Source organism: Pongo abelii, chromosome 13 (assembly GCF_028885655.2).
Source record: "Pongo abelii isolate AG06213 chromosome 13, NHGRI_mPonAbe1-v2.0_pri, whole genome shotgun sequence".
Classification (NCBI taxonomy): Eukaryota; Metazoa; Chordata; class Mammalia; order Primates; family Hominidae; genus Pongo; species Pongo abelii.
The window spans coordinates 65,570,659-65,589,912 of NC_071998.2; the positions used below are offsets into that span (position 1 = coordinate 65,570,659).

Sequence of the window (19,254 nt, forward strand, 5' to 3'; positions counted from 1 at the left end):
TTAATGTGGGCGGGACGTTGGGGTGGGGGTGGCTGCTGAGTCCAGCTGGGATGCTGCGTGCGGAGAGAGTCATCTTTCTGGCCTCTCTGGGAGTGATCCAGTTTGCATCAAATAAATACTAAAGGAAATAGTTTGTTTACCTAATCACTTTCTATATCTGTCACATATCGTTAGTAATAGTGGTCATTGATCGATCATCAGAACATTTTAGAGGCAGGTTTGAGAGAATATTAGTGATCATTAATTTCTTTTTTCCCAAATTCAAGCAACAAAAATAAAAAGTAAAAACTTATTTCAAATAATATCAAAATGTATATTACAAGGTCTAGTACATATAACTAATTTTCCATAGTTTGTGCTATGTGTAAGACTAGTCTGTGCAAATCAAAGTGTAAAAGCAATATATATTTCAGAAAGTTACCTTTTAAAGGACTTTAGCCATTTCGGGGCATCAGTAATCATCATTTGCTAATTTTTATATTTGAATGCATAATGCATCTAAGTATTTCCATGTATTATGGTTGCTTAAAGCATGTTATTGCTGATAATAGCCTTCATTTAGATTCATGGAGAAATAGTTATAATAAGAATGTAGATCAGCTTTAAAACTAAATAAATTGCTAATGCAGAATCATATTTACTGCTCTAGTCTGCTACTGAGAGGAGGTAAACAAATGGAAAAATGAATGGATGAAATATTTTATTTTTAATTTTATTTATTAAAAATTTTTTTGAGACAGAGTCTCGCTCTGTCACTGAGGCTGGAGTGCCGTGGTGTAATCTTGGCTCACTGCAACCTCTGCCTCCCAGGTTCAAGTGATTCTCATGTCTCAGCCTCCCGAGTAGCTGGGATTACAAGTGTACACCACCACGCCTGGCACATTTTTTGTGTGTGTTTTTAGTAGAGACAGGGTTTCACCATGTTGGCCAGGCTGGTCTCGAACGCCTGTCCTCAAGTGATCTGCCTGCCTCAGCTTCCCAAAGTGCAGGAATTGCAGGCATGAGCTACCACGCCTGGCTGGATGAAGTAATTTGTTTCACTAGCATAATTTTGATTTATATGGAATAGTAATTATAATCAGAAATATCAAAGCCTTTCTTTTAAAAGTATTTTTCCCACCTAAACTATGAAAGCAACACATGCTCATGACAGAATTTGGAAATTTTTCTGTGTCTATTTAATGCATAGTTGTGTTCTTATCACATGTGAAATTTGTGTCCTGCATTTTTCATCCACCATGATGATGTAAACATTTCCTAACACCTGAAATTTGCTCTCAGTAGGCATCACCCTGCTTACTATAAAGTCATGGTAAGTGTTATCTACTGATGGTCAAAAGATGTTTAAAATGTGTATCTTTATTCAGAAAGTTTTTTTGGTTGCTTTTGTTTGTTTGTTTTGTTTTGTTTTGTTTTGTTTTGTTCTTTGAGATGGAGTCTCGCTCTGTCACCCAGGCTGGGGTGCAGTGGCGTGATCTCAGCTCACCACAACCTCTGCCTCCCGGGTTCAAGCAATTCTCTGCCTCAGCCTCCCGAGTAGCTGGGATTACAGGCATCCCCCACCATGCCCAGCTGATTTTTGTATTTTTAGTAGAGACGGGGTTTCACCATCTTGGCCAGGCTGGTCTTGAACTCCTGGCCTCGTGAACCACCTGCCTCGGCCTCCCAAAGTGCTGGGATTACAGGCATGAGCCACCGCACCTGGCCTCAGAAAGTTTTTAGAACATTTAGTTGGTACAGGCCAGAGCACATATGGTCTGTGTAATTAGCTAACTCCTTAGAGCTGCTTGGGGTTTCTGGACTGGCTGAGTTACTGCTTCATATCTTTTAGCTCTTTAGCCTTATTAATGGTTTAATTATATATTAACTTTTCTCATACAGAAAATGTTCATTCTCTCTGAACATGAAGAGCTAGGATAATGATTTTCTCAAAATGAGCAGATAGCAGATGTTGATCTTAAAGTGTTCAAGGATTAAGGCCTTGTTTAATAGAAAATCAAGCTTCTGGCTGTTTTTCATGACTCTAATTCTAGACATTTATATTTTTATGAAAAAATATATACCACCTTATAGAATTTCTACAAGGGAGAAGTTTTATTAATATTCTGTTTCGATATACAAATGTCTTGCTTTGGTTGTAGAAGAATGCAAGGTGTGTGTGGAGAATCTTTATATATGTAATTCTTTGCAGTTCATCATGGGAAAAAAATCCAGCCATCTATTCGTGTGTTAATTTTTCAGTAGTGTTTTATTATATGGCTTATGTGCTGATTTAAGTGTATAAAACCGCATTGTTTATTAGAATATGATAGAATTTTGAATCTATATAATCATTATATTCTAATTCATGAAAAATCACATGGAGTCAAACTTTTTTTTTTCTTCTAGCCAGATGAATTATACTTTGAGGAAGGTGATATTATCTACATTACTGACATGGTAAGTCCAGATAACATCTTGTAATACCACATATAAAGACTGTTTTATGTAGCTATAACGTTGTAAGTTATTTAAATGTATATGCACATAGAAGTACATATGTACAAGTCTGTTCATTTTAGCACAATTGATAGTAGCATAAGATTGAAAATAGCCCTTATTTCCATCAATAGGAAAAGAGTTGAATAAGCTTTGGTCTATCCACAAACAGAATGTTATGCAGCTGTAGAAAGAAATGGGGAATATCTCTGTATGCTATTATGAAGTAATTTAAGTGAAAAAAAAAAGCAAAGTGAGAAAATGTAGATAGTGTATCCTCAGTTTTCTAGGAAAGGGTGAGAGTGTATGTGTACACACACACGCACACACACACACATGCAGACACTTGTTTTTCTCAATTTCAGATAAAAAGTTGAAAGATGAGTTGCAAGGTAAAATTTAGTTTTATTCTATGAAGAGTAAAGATCCTTTCTCTAGGTGGAAGGAGGGAAATAGGGTATAATGAACATAGATGGAAGATAGACTTTTTAGAAAATTATACCTTGTTTTGTGGATTTGACTTTGAACTGATGTAAACCTTGACATAGTTAAAAATTGAAGTAAAAAGCAATCCCTAAAAATTAAAAGCAGAATGAATCAAATGAACTTAATTGTACCCTGGTAATTGGCGTAACCACACAGAGAGGAAATATTCCAAGTTTAAAACTCAGCAATTTGACTGAACATCCATAGTAGAATATGGATATATATGAAAGACATATATATATATATATATGGACAAAAAGAACTGGCCAAAAAAGGGTAAATTGTTTTAAATCACGCCCTTGTTAGGGAAATGTAGGTATTGCTAATTCTGAGATTGTTGCATGTGTATTGTGGTTTAGAGCAAATGAGTCATTAGGTCGGTGATGTTGCTCACGGATTTTCAGCATGGCAAAAAGGCTACACAGATGTAAGATTAATGACAGTTTAAGAAAAACTCTGTATTCCTTCATCTGAATTGGAAGGATCACATTGTATTTTATCTAAAATAAAACGAAAATATTCCCTGCTGTGTTCTTTAAAAGGGCCTAGGAAAAATGACCAACCCAATAATAATATGTTATTTTCCATTGAAACGAACAGGCTTCTTTGAGAAATGGCTGGTACCAAGTCAGGGGCAGCAGAGGTACAAGATAAACCCAGAACATCCTCTTATTAGAAAACATGGAAACTCCTAAAGACAGTAGGGTCACACTGAAAGGACTTGGGAACGAACTTGAAGAGACTCCCACTGGCCAAAGATAGGACAATTTGAGCATCAATTAGGGCAACAACTTCCAAGAATTGAAACACATTAAATACACTTAAATTTATGAGTTTCTGATGTTACTTCTGAACAAATCTCATTGGTCAGCATGAGAGAATGCTAGGAAACCAGGTTTTTATTCTGACAACTGTTAAGGGAAAGAATCACCATTTATTCTGTGTTTTCTTTGTGAATTTCTTATCTGGGCGATCTGAGAGTTGATGAGGAAGTTTTTGTTTAAAGAGGTATTCAGGAAGAAGGAATGATATTTCAATGAAGAAGGAATGATAGAATTAGAATGTCACCATCTTGCAGCCTCTAGGAAATAGTGGATCTAGACAATGATCATGAAGGGCTACTAACATTACAAAAAGAAGCCGACTAGATAGTTCTCATTTCCTAATGGAAGAAATCAATATTGCCTAGGAAATAGCCTTGCCAAAAAAAATTGAAGCTGAATCTAATTAAACCTCTAGAACTGATGACCAATTTATAGGCAATACAGGGAACAGAGAAACATGCTTAATGATAACACAGGGATACAACAGGCAAAATCCATAGAGGTTGAAACTACAGAACAAACCAACTGGATTCTTCAACAAATACACTGTAAGAGATAAAAAAGAATGGAGAGACAACCTATAGATTAAAAGATACTTAAAAGACAAATCAATCATATCGTATAGCCCTTATTTGAATCCCAAATTATGAGGCAGTTGGGAAATTTGAGTATCGACCTAGATATTTGATGATATTAAGGAATTATTGTTGGAAAAAACTTTTAAGCTGTGATAATGGCATTATAATTGCCTTTCAAAAAATATGTATCTTTCAGAGATACATACTGAAATATTCACAAATGAAATAATATGATGTCTAGAATTTATTTTAAAATAATCCAGGAGGGGAGGGAGGTCGTGGGGGCATATATGAAACAATATCGGTCATTAATAAATGATTTATGCGGTTGGGAAATGGGTATATATATGGTCATTACATTGTTCTTTCTACTTTTTTGTAAGTTTAAATTTTTCTATAATAAAAAGTTACCCCCAAAATGAAGATAATATAAAGAGATCTTTAGAACTTCCTCCCCCATAAAAAAAATTGTCTCGAAGTTAAGAGAAATGAAACTGTGGACACAAAATCATATAGCTAGTCTAAACTAGCGTAATTTGTTTTCTTCTGTTTCATATCATCTCCTATTTGTTTGGTTGTTGAGACGGTCATGAAATGTATTCCATTTGTTGCAGGCAGATGCGTATTTATTTGTAACTTAGTGGTAAGGGAGACGGACACCCACAGCTAGGGCGTGAGGAAGCTTGATAGTGTGGGTAGGGTTGCTGGACATTTTGTAGAACAGGTACTCCCTAGGAGCCAAATAATTTGAAAAGTGAATGAATGCAGTCTGGATTTCATACCACTTAATTTAACTCTTGTTTTACCAGAGCGATACCAATTGGTGGAAAGGCACCTCCAAAGGCAGGACTGGACTAATTCCAAGCAACTATGGTAAGTGTTGCTGAGTGGTTTTACTTTAGTTTCGTTCACTTGGAATTTTTTGGTTCTTGAGGCTTTTCTGCTTGCTGCTGTGGCTGAGAAAGCAATGGAGTCATTGCCAGTCTAGGACATTTTCCGTTCCATGAGCCTGCTGTTAATAAACTGGCCATGAACACCAGATGTGCTTGAGCCTGACTCTATGGCCTAAGAGAATGCATTGTAGCATTCTTAACCCAAGGTTTCCAAGGAAACATTTATGGTTTTACTTTCTTCAACCCTTAAAACAATTTTTTTTAATGCTGATAAACTCAATCTTGCAGATGGTTTCTTAGACTAGCCCTTTCTTTTGTGATGGAGTAACCCGACCTTGTTCATTCATGTTCGGGGCAGTGATGTTCATTAAATGCTTATCATGGCAGTTTGGGGACTTTGAGAGATGAGAGACACGGCTCCTGCCATGAAGCTGCTTCTACCTGGAAGTGGGACAAACAAATGAAACACTTGTTTAGTTGTCAGCAGAATCAAGTCAAAAGAGCACAGAATTGATAAACAAGGCTCCTGAGTTTTATTCCTCTTTCTTCCATTTCCTAATAACACTTCCTACTGATTCTGGGACAGCCGCGAACACGCCTTCTTTAAGAGACAGGTAGCTATGCTGATTGTTCTTTCTGAATACAGGAAGCAAAATATTCCCCCCCTCATCCGATCCTACATAAATACACACAAGAGAACCAAAATTATTTTCAGGTATCTTTAAAGCAGAGTGATCTACAAAATGTAAAAATGAACATCAAATGCTTTCTTTTGCATTTTTGTGACTTTATTAAATACTTGAGTAATGTCAAGTTTGCATTTAACTCAGGTATGCAGGTTTGTTTGTTTTTGTTTATACTTCCAGTTAATTACTATGTTATTGCCTTATTGCTTGGCTTGGTTTCCCTTAACACATAATTCAGCTTCATTTAATGCAAGAACTGTCCGTTTGATTTTCTGTTACTTTTTATCCACATTAAGTAAAGGAAACTGTGTTGAATGCCCTGGTACTCCTGAAGCTGGGGGACTGTGGTGAATGAGTGGCTTCAGTAAATCATTTGTGTGGCAATTCAACATTGGGTTAACACTTTTTATTTTCAATCTAGTGGCTGAGCAGGCAGAATCCATTGACAATCCATTGCATGAAGCAGCAAAAAGAGGTAGGTGTGATTTTTTTGACTGAGGTATGCAGTACAGTAAAATGCACGGATTTCAATTAGTTTTGACAAATGCATACACCCACGTAACCAACACCCAGATCAAGATCTAGAACATTTCTGCCATCCTAGAAAGTTCCCTTTGCACCTTCTCAGTTAAATCCCTGCCTTCCCCAGAGACAGTCTGTCCCAACATCTATTACCCTAGAGAAGTGTGATTTTAATTTTAAAATGTCAGTCAAGAAACACTGTTGTGGGGAGATGCAAGTTGAAAGACATGGTCTGTGACTTCCAAAGCGCAACATCTGGCAGGGGAGAGAGAGATGTAACAGATCATTAAAATATGGTATGATAAGTACAGCAATTGAAATGTGTTTGACAGGCTGTAGAGGCCCGGGTGAGTAACTGGAGGGCAAGAGAATGGAAGGGTCTGGTGGGTACAGCATTTAGGAGAGCGTTGGTGTGGTGAGCATTTGGCCAGGGAGGGCATGACCAACAGGGATGAACCTGGGGAAGATCCTTGACCAAACAACGATCGGCCTTGTCTTGGGCTTTATTCTGTAGATCAGTAGTCCTCAGCTAGGGGTGATTCCTCTTTCACAAACCCCGAGGATATTTGGCAATATCTGGAGACGTGTTGACTGTCATGACTGGAGGGATGTTACTGGCATCTTTTGGGGAGAGGCAGGGGTTGTTGCCACACATCCTACAGCACACAGGAGCACCCCCACAATAAATCCAACCCCAAATGCCAATGGGGCTGCTGCTGAGAAACCCTGCTGTAGATAATGGGGAGTTTTTGTAAAGCCTCAATGAGCTCCATTTCATTCCATTTTTAGATTTTTTGGAAATCTGAATGTACACAAGGAAATTATTGGTTAGGATTGTGAAAAAGTAAAAGGACTAAACTGACATTTAAAAAATTCTTTGTAAATTAGATACTTGGGACATTAGCCTGAGGATTTTAAATTAATAGTTATAGTTTAGCATATAAGAGCAGCAGCTTTGAGTAGGTTATTTAGCCTTTCTTATAGGAACTGAAGATGCATTGTAAATATGAATATGAATAGTGTCTGCTTGTTCTTAGGTTTGATTGTTTTTTCCTCAATTTTCAGAATTTCACAAAGAAAAAGTACACACACACACCCACACCCACCCCTATATATTTTTTAACACAATAGAAATATCTTAAGTATACCCATTTAGGCAACTCTTCCCATTAACCTGTCATTAGAAACATTGATGTTAATACTTTCCATTAATAAGCTGGACGTCAAAATGCACCATAATAAATGCATTAATGGGGAGGTCTTAATTTAATACTTGCTGATTAATCCATTAGAAATGGAAATTTATGCAGAATGAAACAATGAAATTGATTTGAAAGCATAATAAAAAGTGAAAGCTTTTTTTCTTGTGTTTTTGTAAATGTAAAATTCTTTCAGGCAACTTGAGCTGGTTGAGAGAGTGTTTGGACAACAGAGTGGGTGTTAATGGCTTAGACAAAGCTGGAAGCACTGCCTTATACTGGGCTTGCCACGGGGGCCACAAAGGTATTACATTTTGTTTGTTATACATTTCTGTGCTGCTGAAAATATGTTTCACCTACTGGAGCCAGATTTACAAAAAATGAGAAAGAAAAAGCATTGGCTATTCTTTTTGAATCTTTTAGAACACCGGCCAAAAGCCTTGTTCCTGGAAGCTCTGTAGAACAGTGGGTAGAATGTGGTCAGTCAGCCTCACTGCATGGGCCCCTCTCACTTGAAAGACTGTACACTTCCTTTCCTCTCTCAGGCTTAGAAAGGTTACTGGAAAACAGCAGTAATATAAAAACAAAACCACTGTCTAATCTTACAGAAGAAAAGATCAGAATTTGCTCCTCTAGCTTAGCTTTTCACAAGGTCTGCTTTTATGATTTGCATTTTAAGTTTAATGCAAACTATTACATTCAAGAGAAAGCCAACATTTGCCAAAGTTAGTGATTCCATTGATACTTTTTCTGTTATAATCAATAATAATGACAAATTGAATTTTTAGATGTATTTCTTCCTGGACAAAAATTTATCACCCACCGCTTTTCTACCTCTCTCTATAACAAAAGAAATAAACTCAACAACAATAAGAAATGAAGATCTCAACAAATTAAATAGCAGTGCCAAAGGAAAATTTGTAACTGTCTCCTGAAAAGAAGCCTATCTTATTTCAGCTAATAAACATGTTAGTTATATGAATGAAAAGTATTATAGTGAATGTAAAAATATTCCTATAAGTGTCATATGAAAATGCAAAAGTCAAAACTGTTAGAAAAAGTATATTTTCCTAAATAATTCCACTTTTTAGATTCTTAAGTTTTTCTGTTTTATAAATTTTACAAAATGTGTTAACATTTCCTTGAAGGTTCTTCTAAAGAATCTCTCTTTTATAAAATTATTGTACCTAGATTTGTCAGGCTTCTAATTTTCATTCTTAAAAAGTATCTTTTCTCTTTGAATTTCAGATATAGTGGAAATGCTATTTACTCAACCAAATATTGAACTGAACCAGCAGGTAAGACTGCTTGTCTGAAAATTATTTAACACATACCTGCTTGTTCTCTTTAGTACAGAGCAACTCATGGGCATGTGAAGTATTGTAGTCAAAATACCACAAGCACATACTTTAAAAATTATAATTGTACTAAAATTCAAATTATGCACAGCCCCAAGTGCCAAACCCACTCCTCCTCATATGTCACTTTCAGCTTTTAGCTCTTTCTTCGTGTACTTACCTTTGTGTTACTAAGGAATAGGCTGACGGAGCTATCTCGCCATGCATTGTCTTCATGTGTACTTTGGCCTCCTGTTGGGTATGTGAAGGGTTAAGCTTGTCAGCTGCCCCAGCTCTCATCTTTCAGCACCCCAGCACCAAGCCTGTTCTCCTCTGCTCCTCAGTGTACTTCATCACAGTTTTTGGTTATATTACTATATAATATTTACTTTATTATGGGTGTCTAAATAGTGTTCACTGCTTATATAACCTTTTTTTGTTTCTGTACTTACTTTTTAAAACTCATTTTTTGTTATCTCACTGTGACTTCTCTACTGTTTTATATAGTCTTGATATACAATACTTTTCCAAAATGTGTAAGATAATCAACAGCTTTCTTTTTTCTCCCTGGATTCATACTTCCTGAAGCTCTCCATCATTCTCCAGTCTGAGCAGCTTGGTCCCTGTGGCCCTTTGCTGTCCTCCAGGGAACCCCTTCTGTTCTCTGCCATGTTGCATCTTCATTCTTCTGGATCCCTTGTCTTTCGTCAGAGAACATCTTCAAGTAGATTCCTGAGAAAGAGAAGCTTGGGATTGATTATATGGCTGATCAGAATTCTAGTTCAAAAACAGTTTCCCTCAGAATTTTGAAAGCATGGCTCTGTGGCATTCTTGTTTCCAGGGTTGCTTTTGAGAGATTTGGTGCCATTTTGATTCCCATTCTTTTATGTGTGATCTGCTTTTTCTCTTGCTAAGAGTATTTACTTTATTGTTGGTGTTTTCAAATTTTATGATGATGTGCTAGCGTTCATCTCTTCCCAATGATTATGATGAACTCTTTCAGCCTGGAAAATTATCTTGTATTATTTCTTTTAGAGTTTTTATCTGAGCCTTCTTTGTTCTTTTGGTTCTGGAATGCCCATTAGTAGGATGTTGGACTTCTTGGATTGAACTTTCAGTTTTCTTAATTTTTCCCAGAGATATTCTCACTTTTGTTTTATTTTGGTTATCTTTTTAATTCCCCAGAGTTCTGTATTAGTTTTCTATTGCTGCCTAGCAAACAACCACAGGCTTAGCAGCTTATACTTTCTGTACGTCAGAATTCTGGGCATGGCATAGCTGCGTTCTCTGCTCAGGGTCTCCCAGGTGGAAATCACGGTATTGGCTGGAGCTAGATTCTCATCTGGAGCTTGGGGTCTTCTTCCAAGTGCATTTAGGTTGTTGGAAGAATTGATTTTCTTCCATCTGTAGTATTACTGAGGCCCTCAGCTTTTAGAGGCCACCCCTCTCTGTAGACAGCTCACAGTATGGCTGTTTGCTTTCTTCCTCAAGGCCAGAAGGAGATTGTCTCTCTGCTGTTTCATCGTTTTTATTTTTTAAGGGCCCACCTGGTTAGATCAGGCCCACCTGGGATAATGTCCCTTTTGATGAATTCAACATCCGCTGACTAGAAACCTAATTACGGGAGTGATAGCCTGTTACCATTCACTGCTTTCACTGGCAGTCAAGAGGAGGGGGCCTGTACCAGGGCCAGGAACCTTGGGGGCCGTTCTTAGAATTCTGTTATAAGCTCTTATTTTACTCTGATTGTTACTTTTACGTAGTATCTTTTTCTTGTTTCATGACACAATATGATCTTATATCTTGCTGATATAATATTTATAACTTTTCAAACTGTATTTTTTGGCTCTTCACTGTACTGTGTTTTTTCCCTTTGAGATCCATTTATTTTGTTTGTTTTGGTCTTTCCTAAAATATTATAGGCTTTCCACGAACACTTGGTGTCATTATCCATTCATTATTATTTTTTAAATTTGAGATGGAGTCTCGCTCTGTTGTCCAGGCTGGGGTGTAGTGGCGCAATCTCAGCTCACTGCGACCTCTGCCTCCCAGGTTCAAGCGATTCTCCTGCCTCAGCCTCCCAAGTAGCTGGGACTACAGGTCTGTGCCACCGGCCTGGCTTATTTTTGTCTTTTTAGTAGAGACGGGGTTTCACTACATTGGCCAGGCTGGTCTCGAACTCCTGACTTCAGGTGATCTGCCCTCCTTGGTCTCCCAAAGTGCTGAGATTACAGGTGTGAGCCACCATGCCTGGCCCTTATCCATTCATTTTTAAGTGTGATTGGAAGCTGTGTGTGCTTGGTGAGGCCTGCTGGCGGTTGGGCTTCTCCACAGGGTGATGTGGTGAGGTCCTGGCTATTTTGCTAGGTGACACCCAAATGCTAATGAAAGTAACACTCCTTCCCTTCCCTGCACATGGGGCTGTACTGCTTCACCAGAGAAGTGCCCTCCAGTCTCCTGCCTGGGGGTATGTGCACACTGGGCAGTGGGGTATGTAAAGGTACCTGACAGAGGGGTCTTACTGTTCAGTCTGTAGGTTTTTTTTACCTAACCCTTAGGTTTTAGTTTCTGGCCTTTTGCTACTTCTCTTGTACCTAGTGTTCATGAACTTGGAAACTATCAGGCTAATTTCTCACCAAGTAAATCTGTCATCATTATTGGGTCATCTGGCAGCAAGAGAAGGAGAAGAGGTTCTGAGATTCTACTTTTTATGAGTACTTTAAACCAATATCTCTGTTTTCCCACCCATGCCTCATGCCTGCCCTAGCACCTCTAGGAATCTCCAGTTCCTCATTTTTGCCAGGCTTCTGCATGTTCAAATCTGCTTGCTTCCTCCTGGATCTCCCTCTGCAGGCATGTGCTTTTCAGCTCATGCTCCACTAAGTCAGCTTGTACTCCTCCATCCTATTCCATCTCCCAAAAATGACTCCTCTCCCATCTCTTGAGTCTCCTTTCCTTTTCTCTTTGGAATTTTATGTGGTTCTATAACTTTGTTCCCATTTTAGGTTTAACTGGGTTAAACCTAAATTAACATGTACTTTCAATCCACCCTCTATCTTAAAAATGGTACTTTCTCTTTTTATCACTATAGAACAAGCTGGGAGATACAGCTTTGCATGCTGCTGCCTGGAAGGGTTATGCAGATATCGTCCAGTTGCTTCTGGCAAAAGGTAAAGTTTGTGCTGAGTTTATCTGGTTTTGCTTGCCCTGAAAAATAGTCTATAACAACTTATGCCATTTGAAATGGTAGGAAGAATAATAGTCTTATTTCAAAATAGGGTTTAACCTTTGCTCTGCCTGTGTATCATGGAGTAGTTATGATAAAATAAAATTATTGGGGGTTGGTTTGTGTTAGTTTTTAATATAAACTAAAACCATGGCAAGCTTTAACATTACATATATTACTTTTAGTAAGAACCATATTGTACGTTTCTGCAGGATTATAGAGCCTTAGAAACAAAGAATGTATGTGTACACATGTGTTGGGGAGATCCTGTCTGAGAAAGCTGTATAGGTAAAGTTGCTGAGGCCCCTGTTCTCACAGGGAAGTCTTGATGGATAAGCAAGAGTGATGTGGCTGCAATGTCCTGCTTTGAGCTGAGCAGGTGCTAGATGTAAAGTGAATGAGAAAGGATATCTTGATCCCCTGTTTTTATAAGTCAGAGGAAACAGTGAATTTATAAACTGACTATCCCTTTATCCTTTTGTCCCACAAATATTAGTTTACTCTTAGAGAAGGCCAGGCAGATCACCTATACCGTACTGTAGTCCAGAAGCCTATCATGTAGGATGCTTGAGTCCCCAAGACACTTGTCATGAAATTACCCTCATTAGGGATCCTCAGAGCAATATTGTGGGATATATGATAGGAAATGGTTTAGATTTTAAGTATGCTGGTGATGTAAGCTGCAGGTCTAAAAGGCCAGACATTATGAGGATCACTCTAGTGCCCTGTAAAGGGTATGCTGATGACTTTGATGCCTAATATGGCAGCCACTAGCCACGTGCACAACTGAGCCCTTTAAATGAGGCTATCTGAATTGAGATGTGCTGTAAGTGTAAAATGCATACCAGATTTCAAAGACTTAGTGAAACAAAAAGTAAAACATCACAGTAATTTTCATGTTGGTTATGTGTTGAAATGATAATATTTCAGATATGCTGGGTTAAATAAAATATATAATTAAAATTAATTTCACATTTTGCAAATGTGGCTATTAGAAAATTAAAAATTATATATGTGGATCCCATTATATTCCTATTAGTGCTCATCTAAAGGGACCCAGGAAATAGTTGTGTTTCTTCTTTATCATCACTGTCTGTGAATATTTCCTCTTCTGATAGAAATCATGTCTATGAGCTCTAAAGTGTAATATAATATATGATTAGTCACAGAACTGTTAACCCTCAGGAGTTTTTGATGTGTCGCACACTGAGAGAATGAGGTTTTATATAACCCTACTGTGAATAGAATGATCTGCTTAGGAGAAAGATTTTGACACAAGATCATTATATTACTAATTAAACATACTATTTTTTTTCTTGATGCAATATTTCTATGCCTTTAAATTTGGGGACACTTCTTTCTTTCTTTCTTTCTTTTTTTTTGAAACTGAGTCTCTATTGCCCAGGCTGGAATGCAGTGGCATGATCTCAGCTCACTGCAACCTCCGCCTCCAGGGCTCAAGTGATTCTCCCACCTCAGCCTCCTGAATAGCTGAAATTACAAACGTGCACCACCACACATGCTAATTTTTGTAGAGATGGAGTTTCACCATGTTACCCAGTCTGGTCTTAAACTGAACACAAGCGATCCGCCTGCCTCAGCCTCCCAAAGTTCTGGGATTACAGGTGGATGAGCTACTGTGCCGGCCTATTTTTGTTTATTGAAGGGGAAGTGGTTGCAAAAAAAAAGATACTTTCCTACACTGTGGCAGAAAGTATGAACTGATAAAGCCTTCTTTTTTTGTTTTTTTGGTTTTCTTTGAGACTGTCTAGCTCTATTGCCTAGGCTGGAGTGCAGTGGCGCAATCTTGGCTCATTGCAGTCTCCGCCTCCTGGATTCAAGTGATTCTCATGCCTCAGTCTCCCAAGTAGCTGGGATTACAGGCATGCGCCACCACACTTGGCTAATTTTTGTATTTTTAGTAGAGATGGGCCATGTTGGCCAGGCTGGTCTTGAACTCCTGACCTCAAATGATCTGCCTGCCTTGGCCTCCTAAAGTGCTAGGATTACAGGCGTGAGCCACTGTGCTTGGTCTAAAGCCTTCTTGGAAAGCAGTCTTAAAATCAGAGATGAAAAAGGAGATATTACAACTGATACCACAGAAATTCAGAGGGTCATTAGAGACTAGTATGAAAAGCAATCTGACAGTAGCTGTCAGAATTTAAAATGGACTTAGCCTGACTTTCCAATACCATTTTTAGTAAACCATTCTTCAGAAATACATGTGAACAAAGATGTTGTTCAAGGATGTTCACTGGAGTATTTGTGATAATGAAAATTAGGAGTAGCCTAAGTGCCCATCAATACAGGAGTAATTAAATTTTGGAGCATCCACAAAATGGAATACTTAAATGGTTGAGTTACAAATATGTGTATTTGCTAAGAAAACAGTACCATTAGACATTAAAGTTTTAAAAACATGAAATCACAGACCAATACGTGTAGTATGATTTTGTGTCTATATCAATATGTGTGTGAATGCATTGATGCAAATAAGGGAGATAAGAACTCACGCCCACTTGTTAAGAATGGTTACCTTAGGAGTAGGTAGAAGATGAAGGAATGAAATGGGACTTGTGCTTTTGTTCAGCATACATTTGTATTTTTGAATCTTTAACAATGCAAATATATTCATGAATTCTGATGTAATTTTGAACACATTAAAGGCAAAGGAAAAGTGGGTAGAAGATGGCTTATGGGAATAATGAATTGCCTCTTGGTTTTATGTGTTGCTATTCTGCTAATTTGCATGAGAGCATACTTACAGATATAAAATATTAATCCCCTCAAGCACTACCCAGTTGGTCTTTTCTAAAGACCCTCTTGAGCAAAAGAGGAAGCAAAGGGCTCATTGAAGTTAAGCCCCACAGGGACCATAAACTCCTCACTGAAAAGTTCACATGCAATTCTGTAGGGACTCAAAAGGCTCAGAATTAATTGTTATCACAGGTGCAGCAACAAGCTTCCTGATTAAAGATGCCAAATTATACTGCATGAGAAAGTTTATTGTTTTGAGAACGTTTACTTCTGGGCCAGAGTTGTTCACTAGTTTATTTTGCCAAAAGTTGTTAGCTGTGGGGAGAGAGGATTGGCTACTACTATATAGTCTTCAAAGAAACCTAATTGACTTTTCTTGTGTTGGGAAGGTGCTAGAACAGACTTAAGAAACATTGAGAAGAAGCTGGCCTTCGACATGGCTACCAATGCTGCCTGTGCATCTCTCCTGAAAAAGAAACAGGGAACAGGTATTTGTTTTAAATTCTTCTTTCTCCTCTGGTGCCCCATAACTAAGATTTATTAACTTAGAATTGTGCAAAAGAGATAAACTCAGCCGAGTGCAGTGGCTTATACCTGTAATCCCAGCACTTTGGGAGGCCAAGGCAGGAGGTTCACTTGAGCCCAGGAGTTGGAGACCAGCCTGAGCAACAAAGTGAGACCCCCGTCTCTACAAAAAGTACCAAAAATTAGCCAGACATTGTGGTGTGGGCCTGTAGTCCCAGCTACTCAGGAGGCTGAGCTGGGGGATCACTTGAGCCCTGGGAGGTTGAGGCTGCAGTGAGCTGTGATCGCACCACTGCATTCCAGCCTGGGTGAGAGAGCGAGACCATATCTCAAAACAAAACAAAACAAAACAAAAAAAGATAAACTCTTCAGATGATTCTGAAGTTTGTTTCTATATCCTTGATCTTAATCAGAACCCCCAAAATAGGACACCCTCAATTAAACAGAAATTAGACAAGAAACATAATCTTTTACCTTTATTGTGTGTTTCTTTTATTCTTTGCAATCAAGTTCTAATCACCCTGTTTTCCATTACAGTCCTTTTCAGAGAATGATCGTCTTCATTTCCTCATTTCAATATGTATTTATGAGTGATTATCACTAAATATTTTTAAAAATAACATTTAATAGCTCCATGATTATATTTTATTTCTGTTTTAAATGAGGATATCAATAAACTGTAATCAAAATTATGCTAGACTTTGCTAAATCTTCTGGACTTTACTCATAGTACTATGGGTGGTTTTTTAAAATAGAGTTTAAGTGTACATTATTATTATTTTTTTAGAAGGCGTCTTACTCTGTTGCCTAGCCTGGAGTGCAGGTATGCAATCATAGCTCACTGCAGCCCCAAACTCCTAGGCTCAAGTGATCCTCCCATCTCAGCTTCCTGAGAAAATGGGACTACAGGCATGTGTCATCATGCCCAGCTAATTTTTTTTTTAATATAGAGATAGGGGTCTTGCCATGTTGTCCAGGTTGGTCTCGAACTCCTGGACTCAAGCCATCCTCCTGCCTCAGCCTCCCAAAGCACTGGGATTACAGGCGAGAGCCACTGTGCCCGGCCTCCTTTTGTTCTTTATTCTAGATATGTCTTTGTTCCAGATTTCTTTTCTTTTTTTAACTTCAGTTTGAATATAGTGTAACTGCTAATCAGTTGGTATTCCTTAATTAATCCATGAGAGCTCACTGGGAGTGCAAGCCTTTCTTTAAAGTAATTCCTCATGGATAGGTGGAGATGGTTTCTACTAAGGGAATGAGAAAGTATCAGCTGAGCTGGTGCTCCCCAGCTACATTATGATTGAGAAGCCATATTTGCAGTAGTGTGAGAGACATACTTCTGCTTGAGTTCGACCTCCTACTCCTTGCTGCCTTGATTGGGTCAGGAAGTAGGACTCTGGCCTAACTTCCTTTCTCTGCCACTGACTTCCTGTTGTGTGGCTGCCCTTAGCCTGTCCTGACTGAAGAGTAAGGCTTCTTATGACCTGAAGGTATCAGAGTCTAATGCATGCTATGAGCTCCATTTTGATAGACAAGGCATATACCAAACTTTCTTAGACCCCAGAGAGCTTACCCAGAAGCCTTACTCAGGAGTGGTTTGAGTTGAGAGAAGCAGGTAATGAGCCTTTCTGCAGCCTTTGTAGAACAGGGCTGGGAGGCAGGTACTCTTTTCTCTGTGCACCCCAAGTGTGTTCAGTCTACCTTCCTGAATTTGAACTGATTAGGTAATGGATTCATTAATGAGGTAATCTTAGGGCCTGGCAGACAGAGCCAAGAAATGAGTTTTTATATTTCAATTTTCATGTTACCTTTAAAATGTTTTTTCTTGCTTCATTTCCCCAGTTATACAGTTAAAAAAAAAAAAAGCTTTAATTTGTATTATGATCCTCATTGGAATAGGTTTGGACTATTTGGCCATAGAGTTAATTGTCAGCATGAACTCTAAGTTGGAAAAGGTATATTCTGATATTGTTGTCGACTTTTTTTTTTTTTTGAGACAGAGTCTCACTCTGTCGCCCAGGCTGGAGTGAAGTGACACAATCTCAGTTCGCTGCAACCTCCGCCTGCTGGGCTCAAGTGATTCTCCTGCCTCAGCCTCCTGAGTAGCTGGGATTACAGGCATGAGCCACCATGCCCGGCTAATTTTTGTATTTTTATCAGAGATGGGGTTTCACCTTTTTTGTCCAGGCTGGTCTCGAACTCCTGACCTCAAGCGATCTGCCTGCCTTGGCCTCCCAAAATAGTTGTTGTCTACTTTTAGAAACACAATGTGGATTTTTTAATAGGTACAAAAATTCACATTTTGCAGTTACTATGGAAGATAACTAGGATATAGGGCTGGGGGTTATACTCAAGAGTTGAGCCCTTTAAAATTTTTTTCCAACTTTAAAAATTTGTGTATAATTTACATTAAGTAAGTACATAAATCTTAAGCACACAGCTTGATTAATTTTTTTTACACCTGTTCACCACAACCCAGATGAAGCTAGAGAACCGTTCCCACACGCCACATGCCTTCCTCAGTGTCTTCTGCTTCTTTCACCATAGATTAGTTCTACCCGTTCGTGAACTTTATGTAAAATGGAATCAAACAGTATGTACTTTTTGTGACTGACCTCTTTCATTTACATGATGTCTGTGAGATTCATCCATATGCCTGTGTTTATTTCTCCATCATTTATTTATTGTTTGTATGTTTGTTGGTTGGTTTTAAGTGCTGGTTCTTGATTTGAGATATGTAAAGCCAGGGTAATGGGACTGAGGTAAAATGAACGTGAGCTAGGGAAGGATGGCAGTGCTGTAGGAAGATATACATTCCTATGCGTGCTATGCCCAGAGGTGGGCTGTGAAGAGATACAGCTCATCACACAACACCTGACCATGTGGGAGGTTTCCTGAGAAAACTGCCTCAGAACAGTTCATGAAAGGAAGGAAGGAGAAGGGATTTATTTGCCTGACTTGTGCCTGTCTTTTGATGACCATTCAGTCAGAGTCTGCACCGTGGCAAATCATCCTCTCTTTTTAATAGAAGTAAGAATAAAATAAAGAGCAGAAGTAACCATCCAAGGACACAGAATATGGGCAAAACTTAGGATAGCAAAGTAGAAGGGGACAGAGTTTTCCTATTTGTCTCTCAGGCTTTGGCTTAGAAAGCTACATTTTACCAAGTTGACATGAAGTCCTGAAATTCCTGGGTGTGTGTTAGGGGAGAACAAAATATATTCCTCCCACTTCTTGTGAACTCCTCTTGAGGAGAGTGGAGAAGAATAGAGTCAACCTGGAGACTTCCAGTAGCTTGAAGACTGGTGTGAAGTCACTGAAACATGGCCAGGTGTGGCGGCTCACACCTGTAATCCCAGCACTTTGGGAGGCAGGGAGGATTGCTTGCATCCAGGAGTTCAAGACTAGCCTGGACAACATAGTGAGATGACATCTCTACAAAAAAATTTAAAAACTAGTTGAGTGTGGTGATGCACGCCTGTAGTCTTAGCTACTTGGGAGGCTGAGGTGGGAGGATCGCTTGAGTCCAGAAAGTCGAGGCTGCAGTGAGCTGTGATTGTACCACTGCACTGCAGCCTGGGTGGCAGAATGAGATCCAGAAAAGAGACTTGGCCTCTGTTCTGCTTTATCTTTCCTTCTCTCTCTTGCAAGATAAATCGGCGTCCACCTCCCTTGTACTGATCATCCCTTCTTCTTTTCTTTTTCTCAATAATCATTTTCCAAAACATGTAAACATGAAAACT

At 38.6% G+C, this 19,254-nt stretch overlaps 1 protein-coding gene across 4 annotated transcripts in view; it reads left to right on the forward strand.

The window, feature by feature from the left end:
* Nucleotides 1-19,254, forward strand: part of OSTF1 (osteoclast stimulating factor 1) — a 57,895-nt gene that overhangs the window by 36,118 nt on the left and 2,523 nt on the right. For 3 of the 4 annotated variants that reach the window (XM_009244526.4, XM_009244525.4, NM_001133895.1), the window contains 7 exon segments: nt 2,389-2,439; nt 5,176-5,239; nt 6,367-6,420; nt 7,863-7,970; nt 8,915-8,964; nt 12,095-12,173; nt 15,376-15,474. In XM_009244526.4, the coding sequence (XP_009242801.1) occupies nt 2,389-2,439; nt 5,176-5,239; nt 6,367-6,420; nt 7,863-7,970; nt 8,915-8,964; nt 12,095-12,173; nt 15,376-15,474 (505 nt within the window). 4 annotated transcript variants of the gene reach the window in all.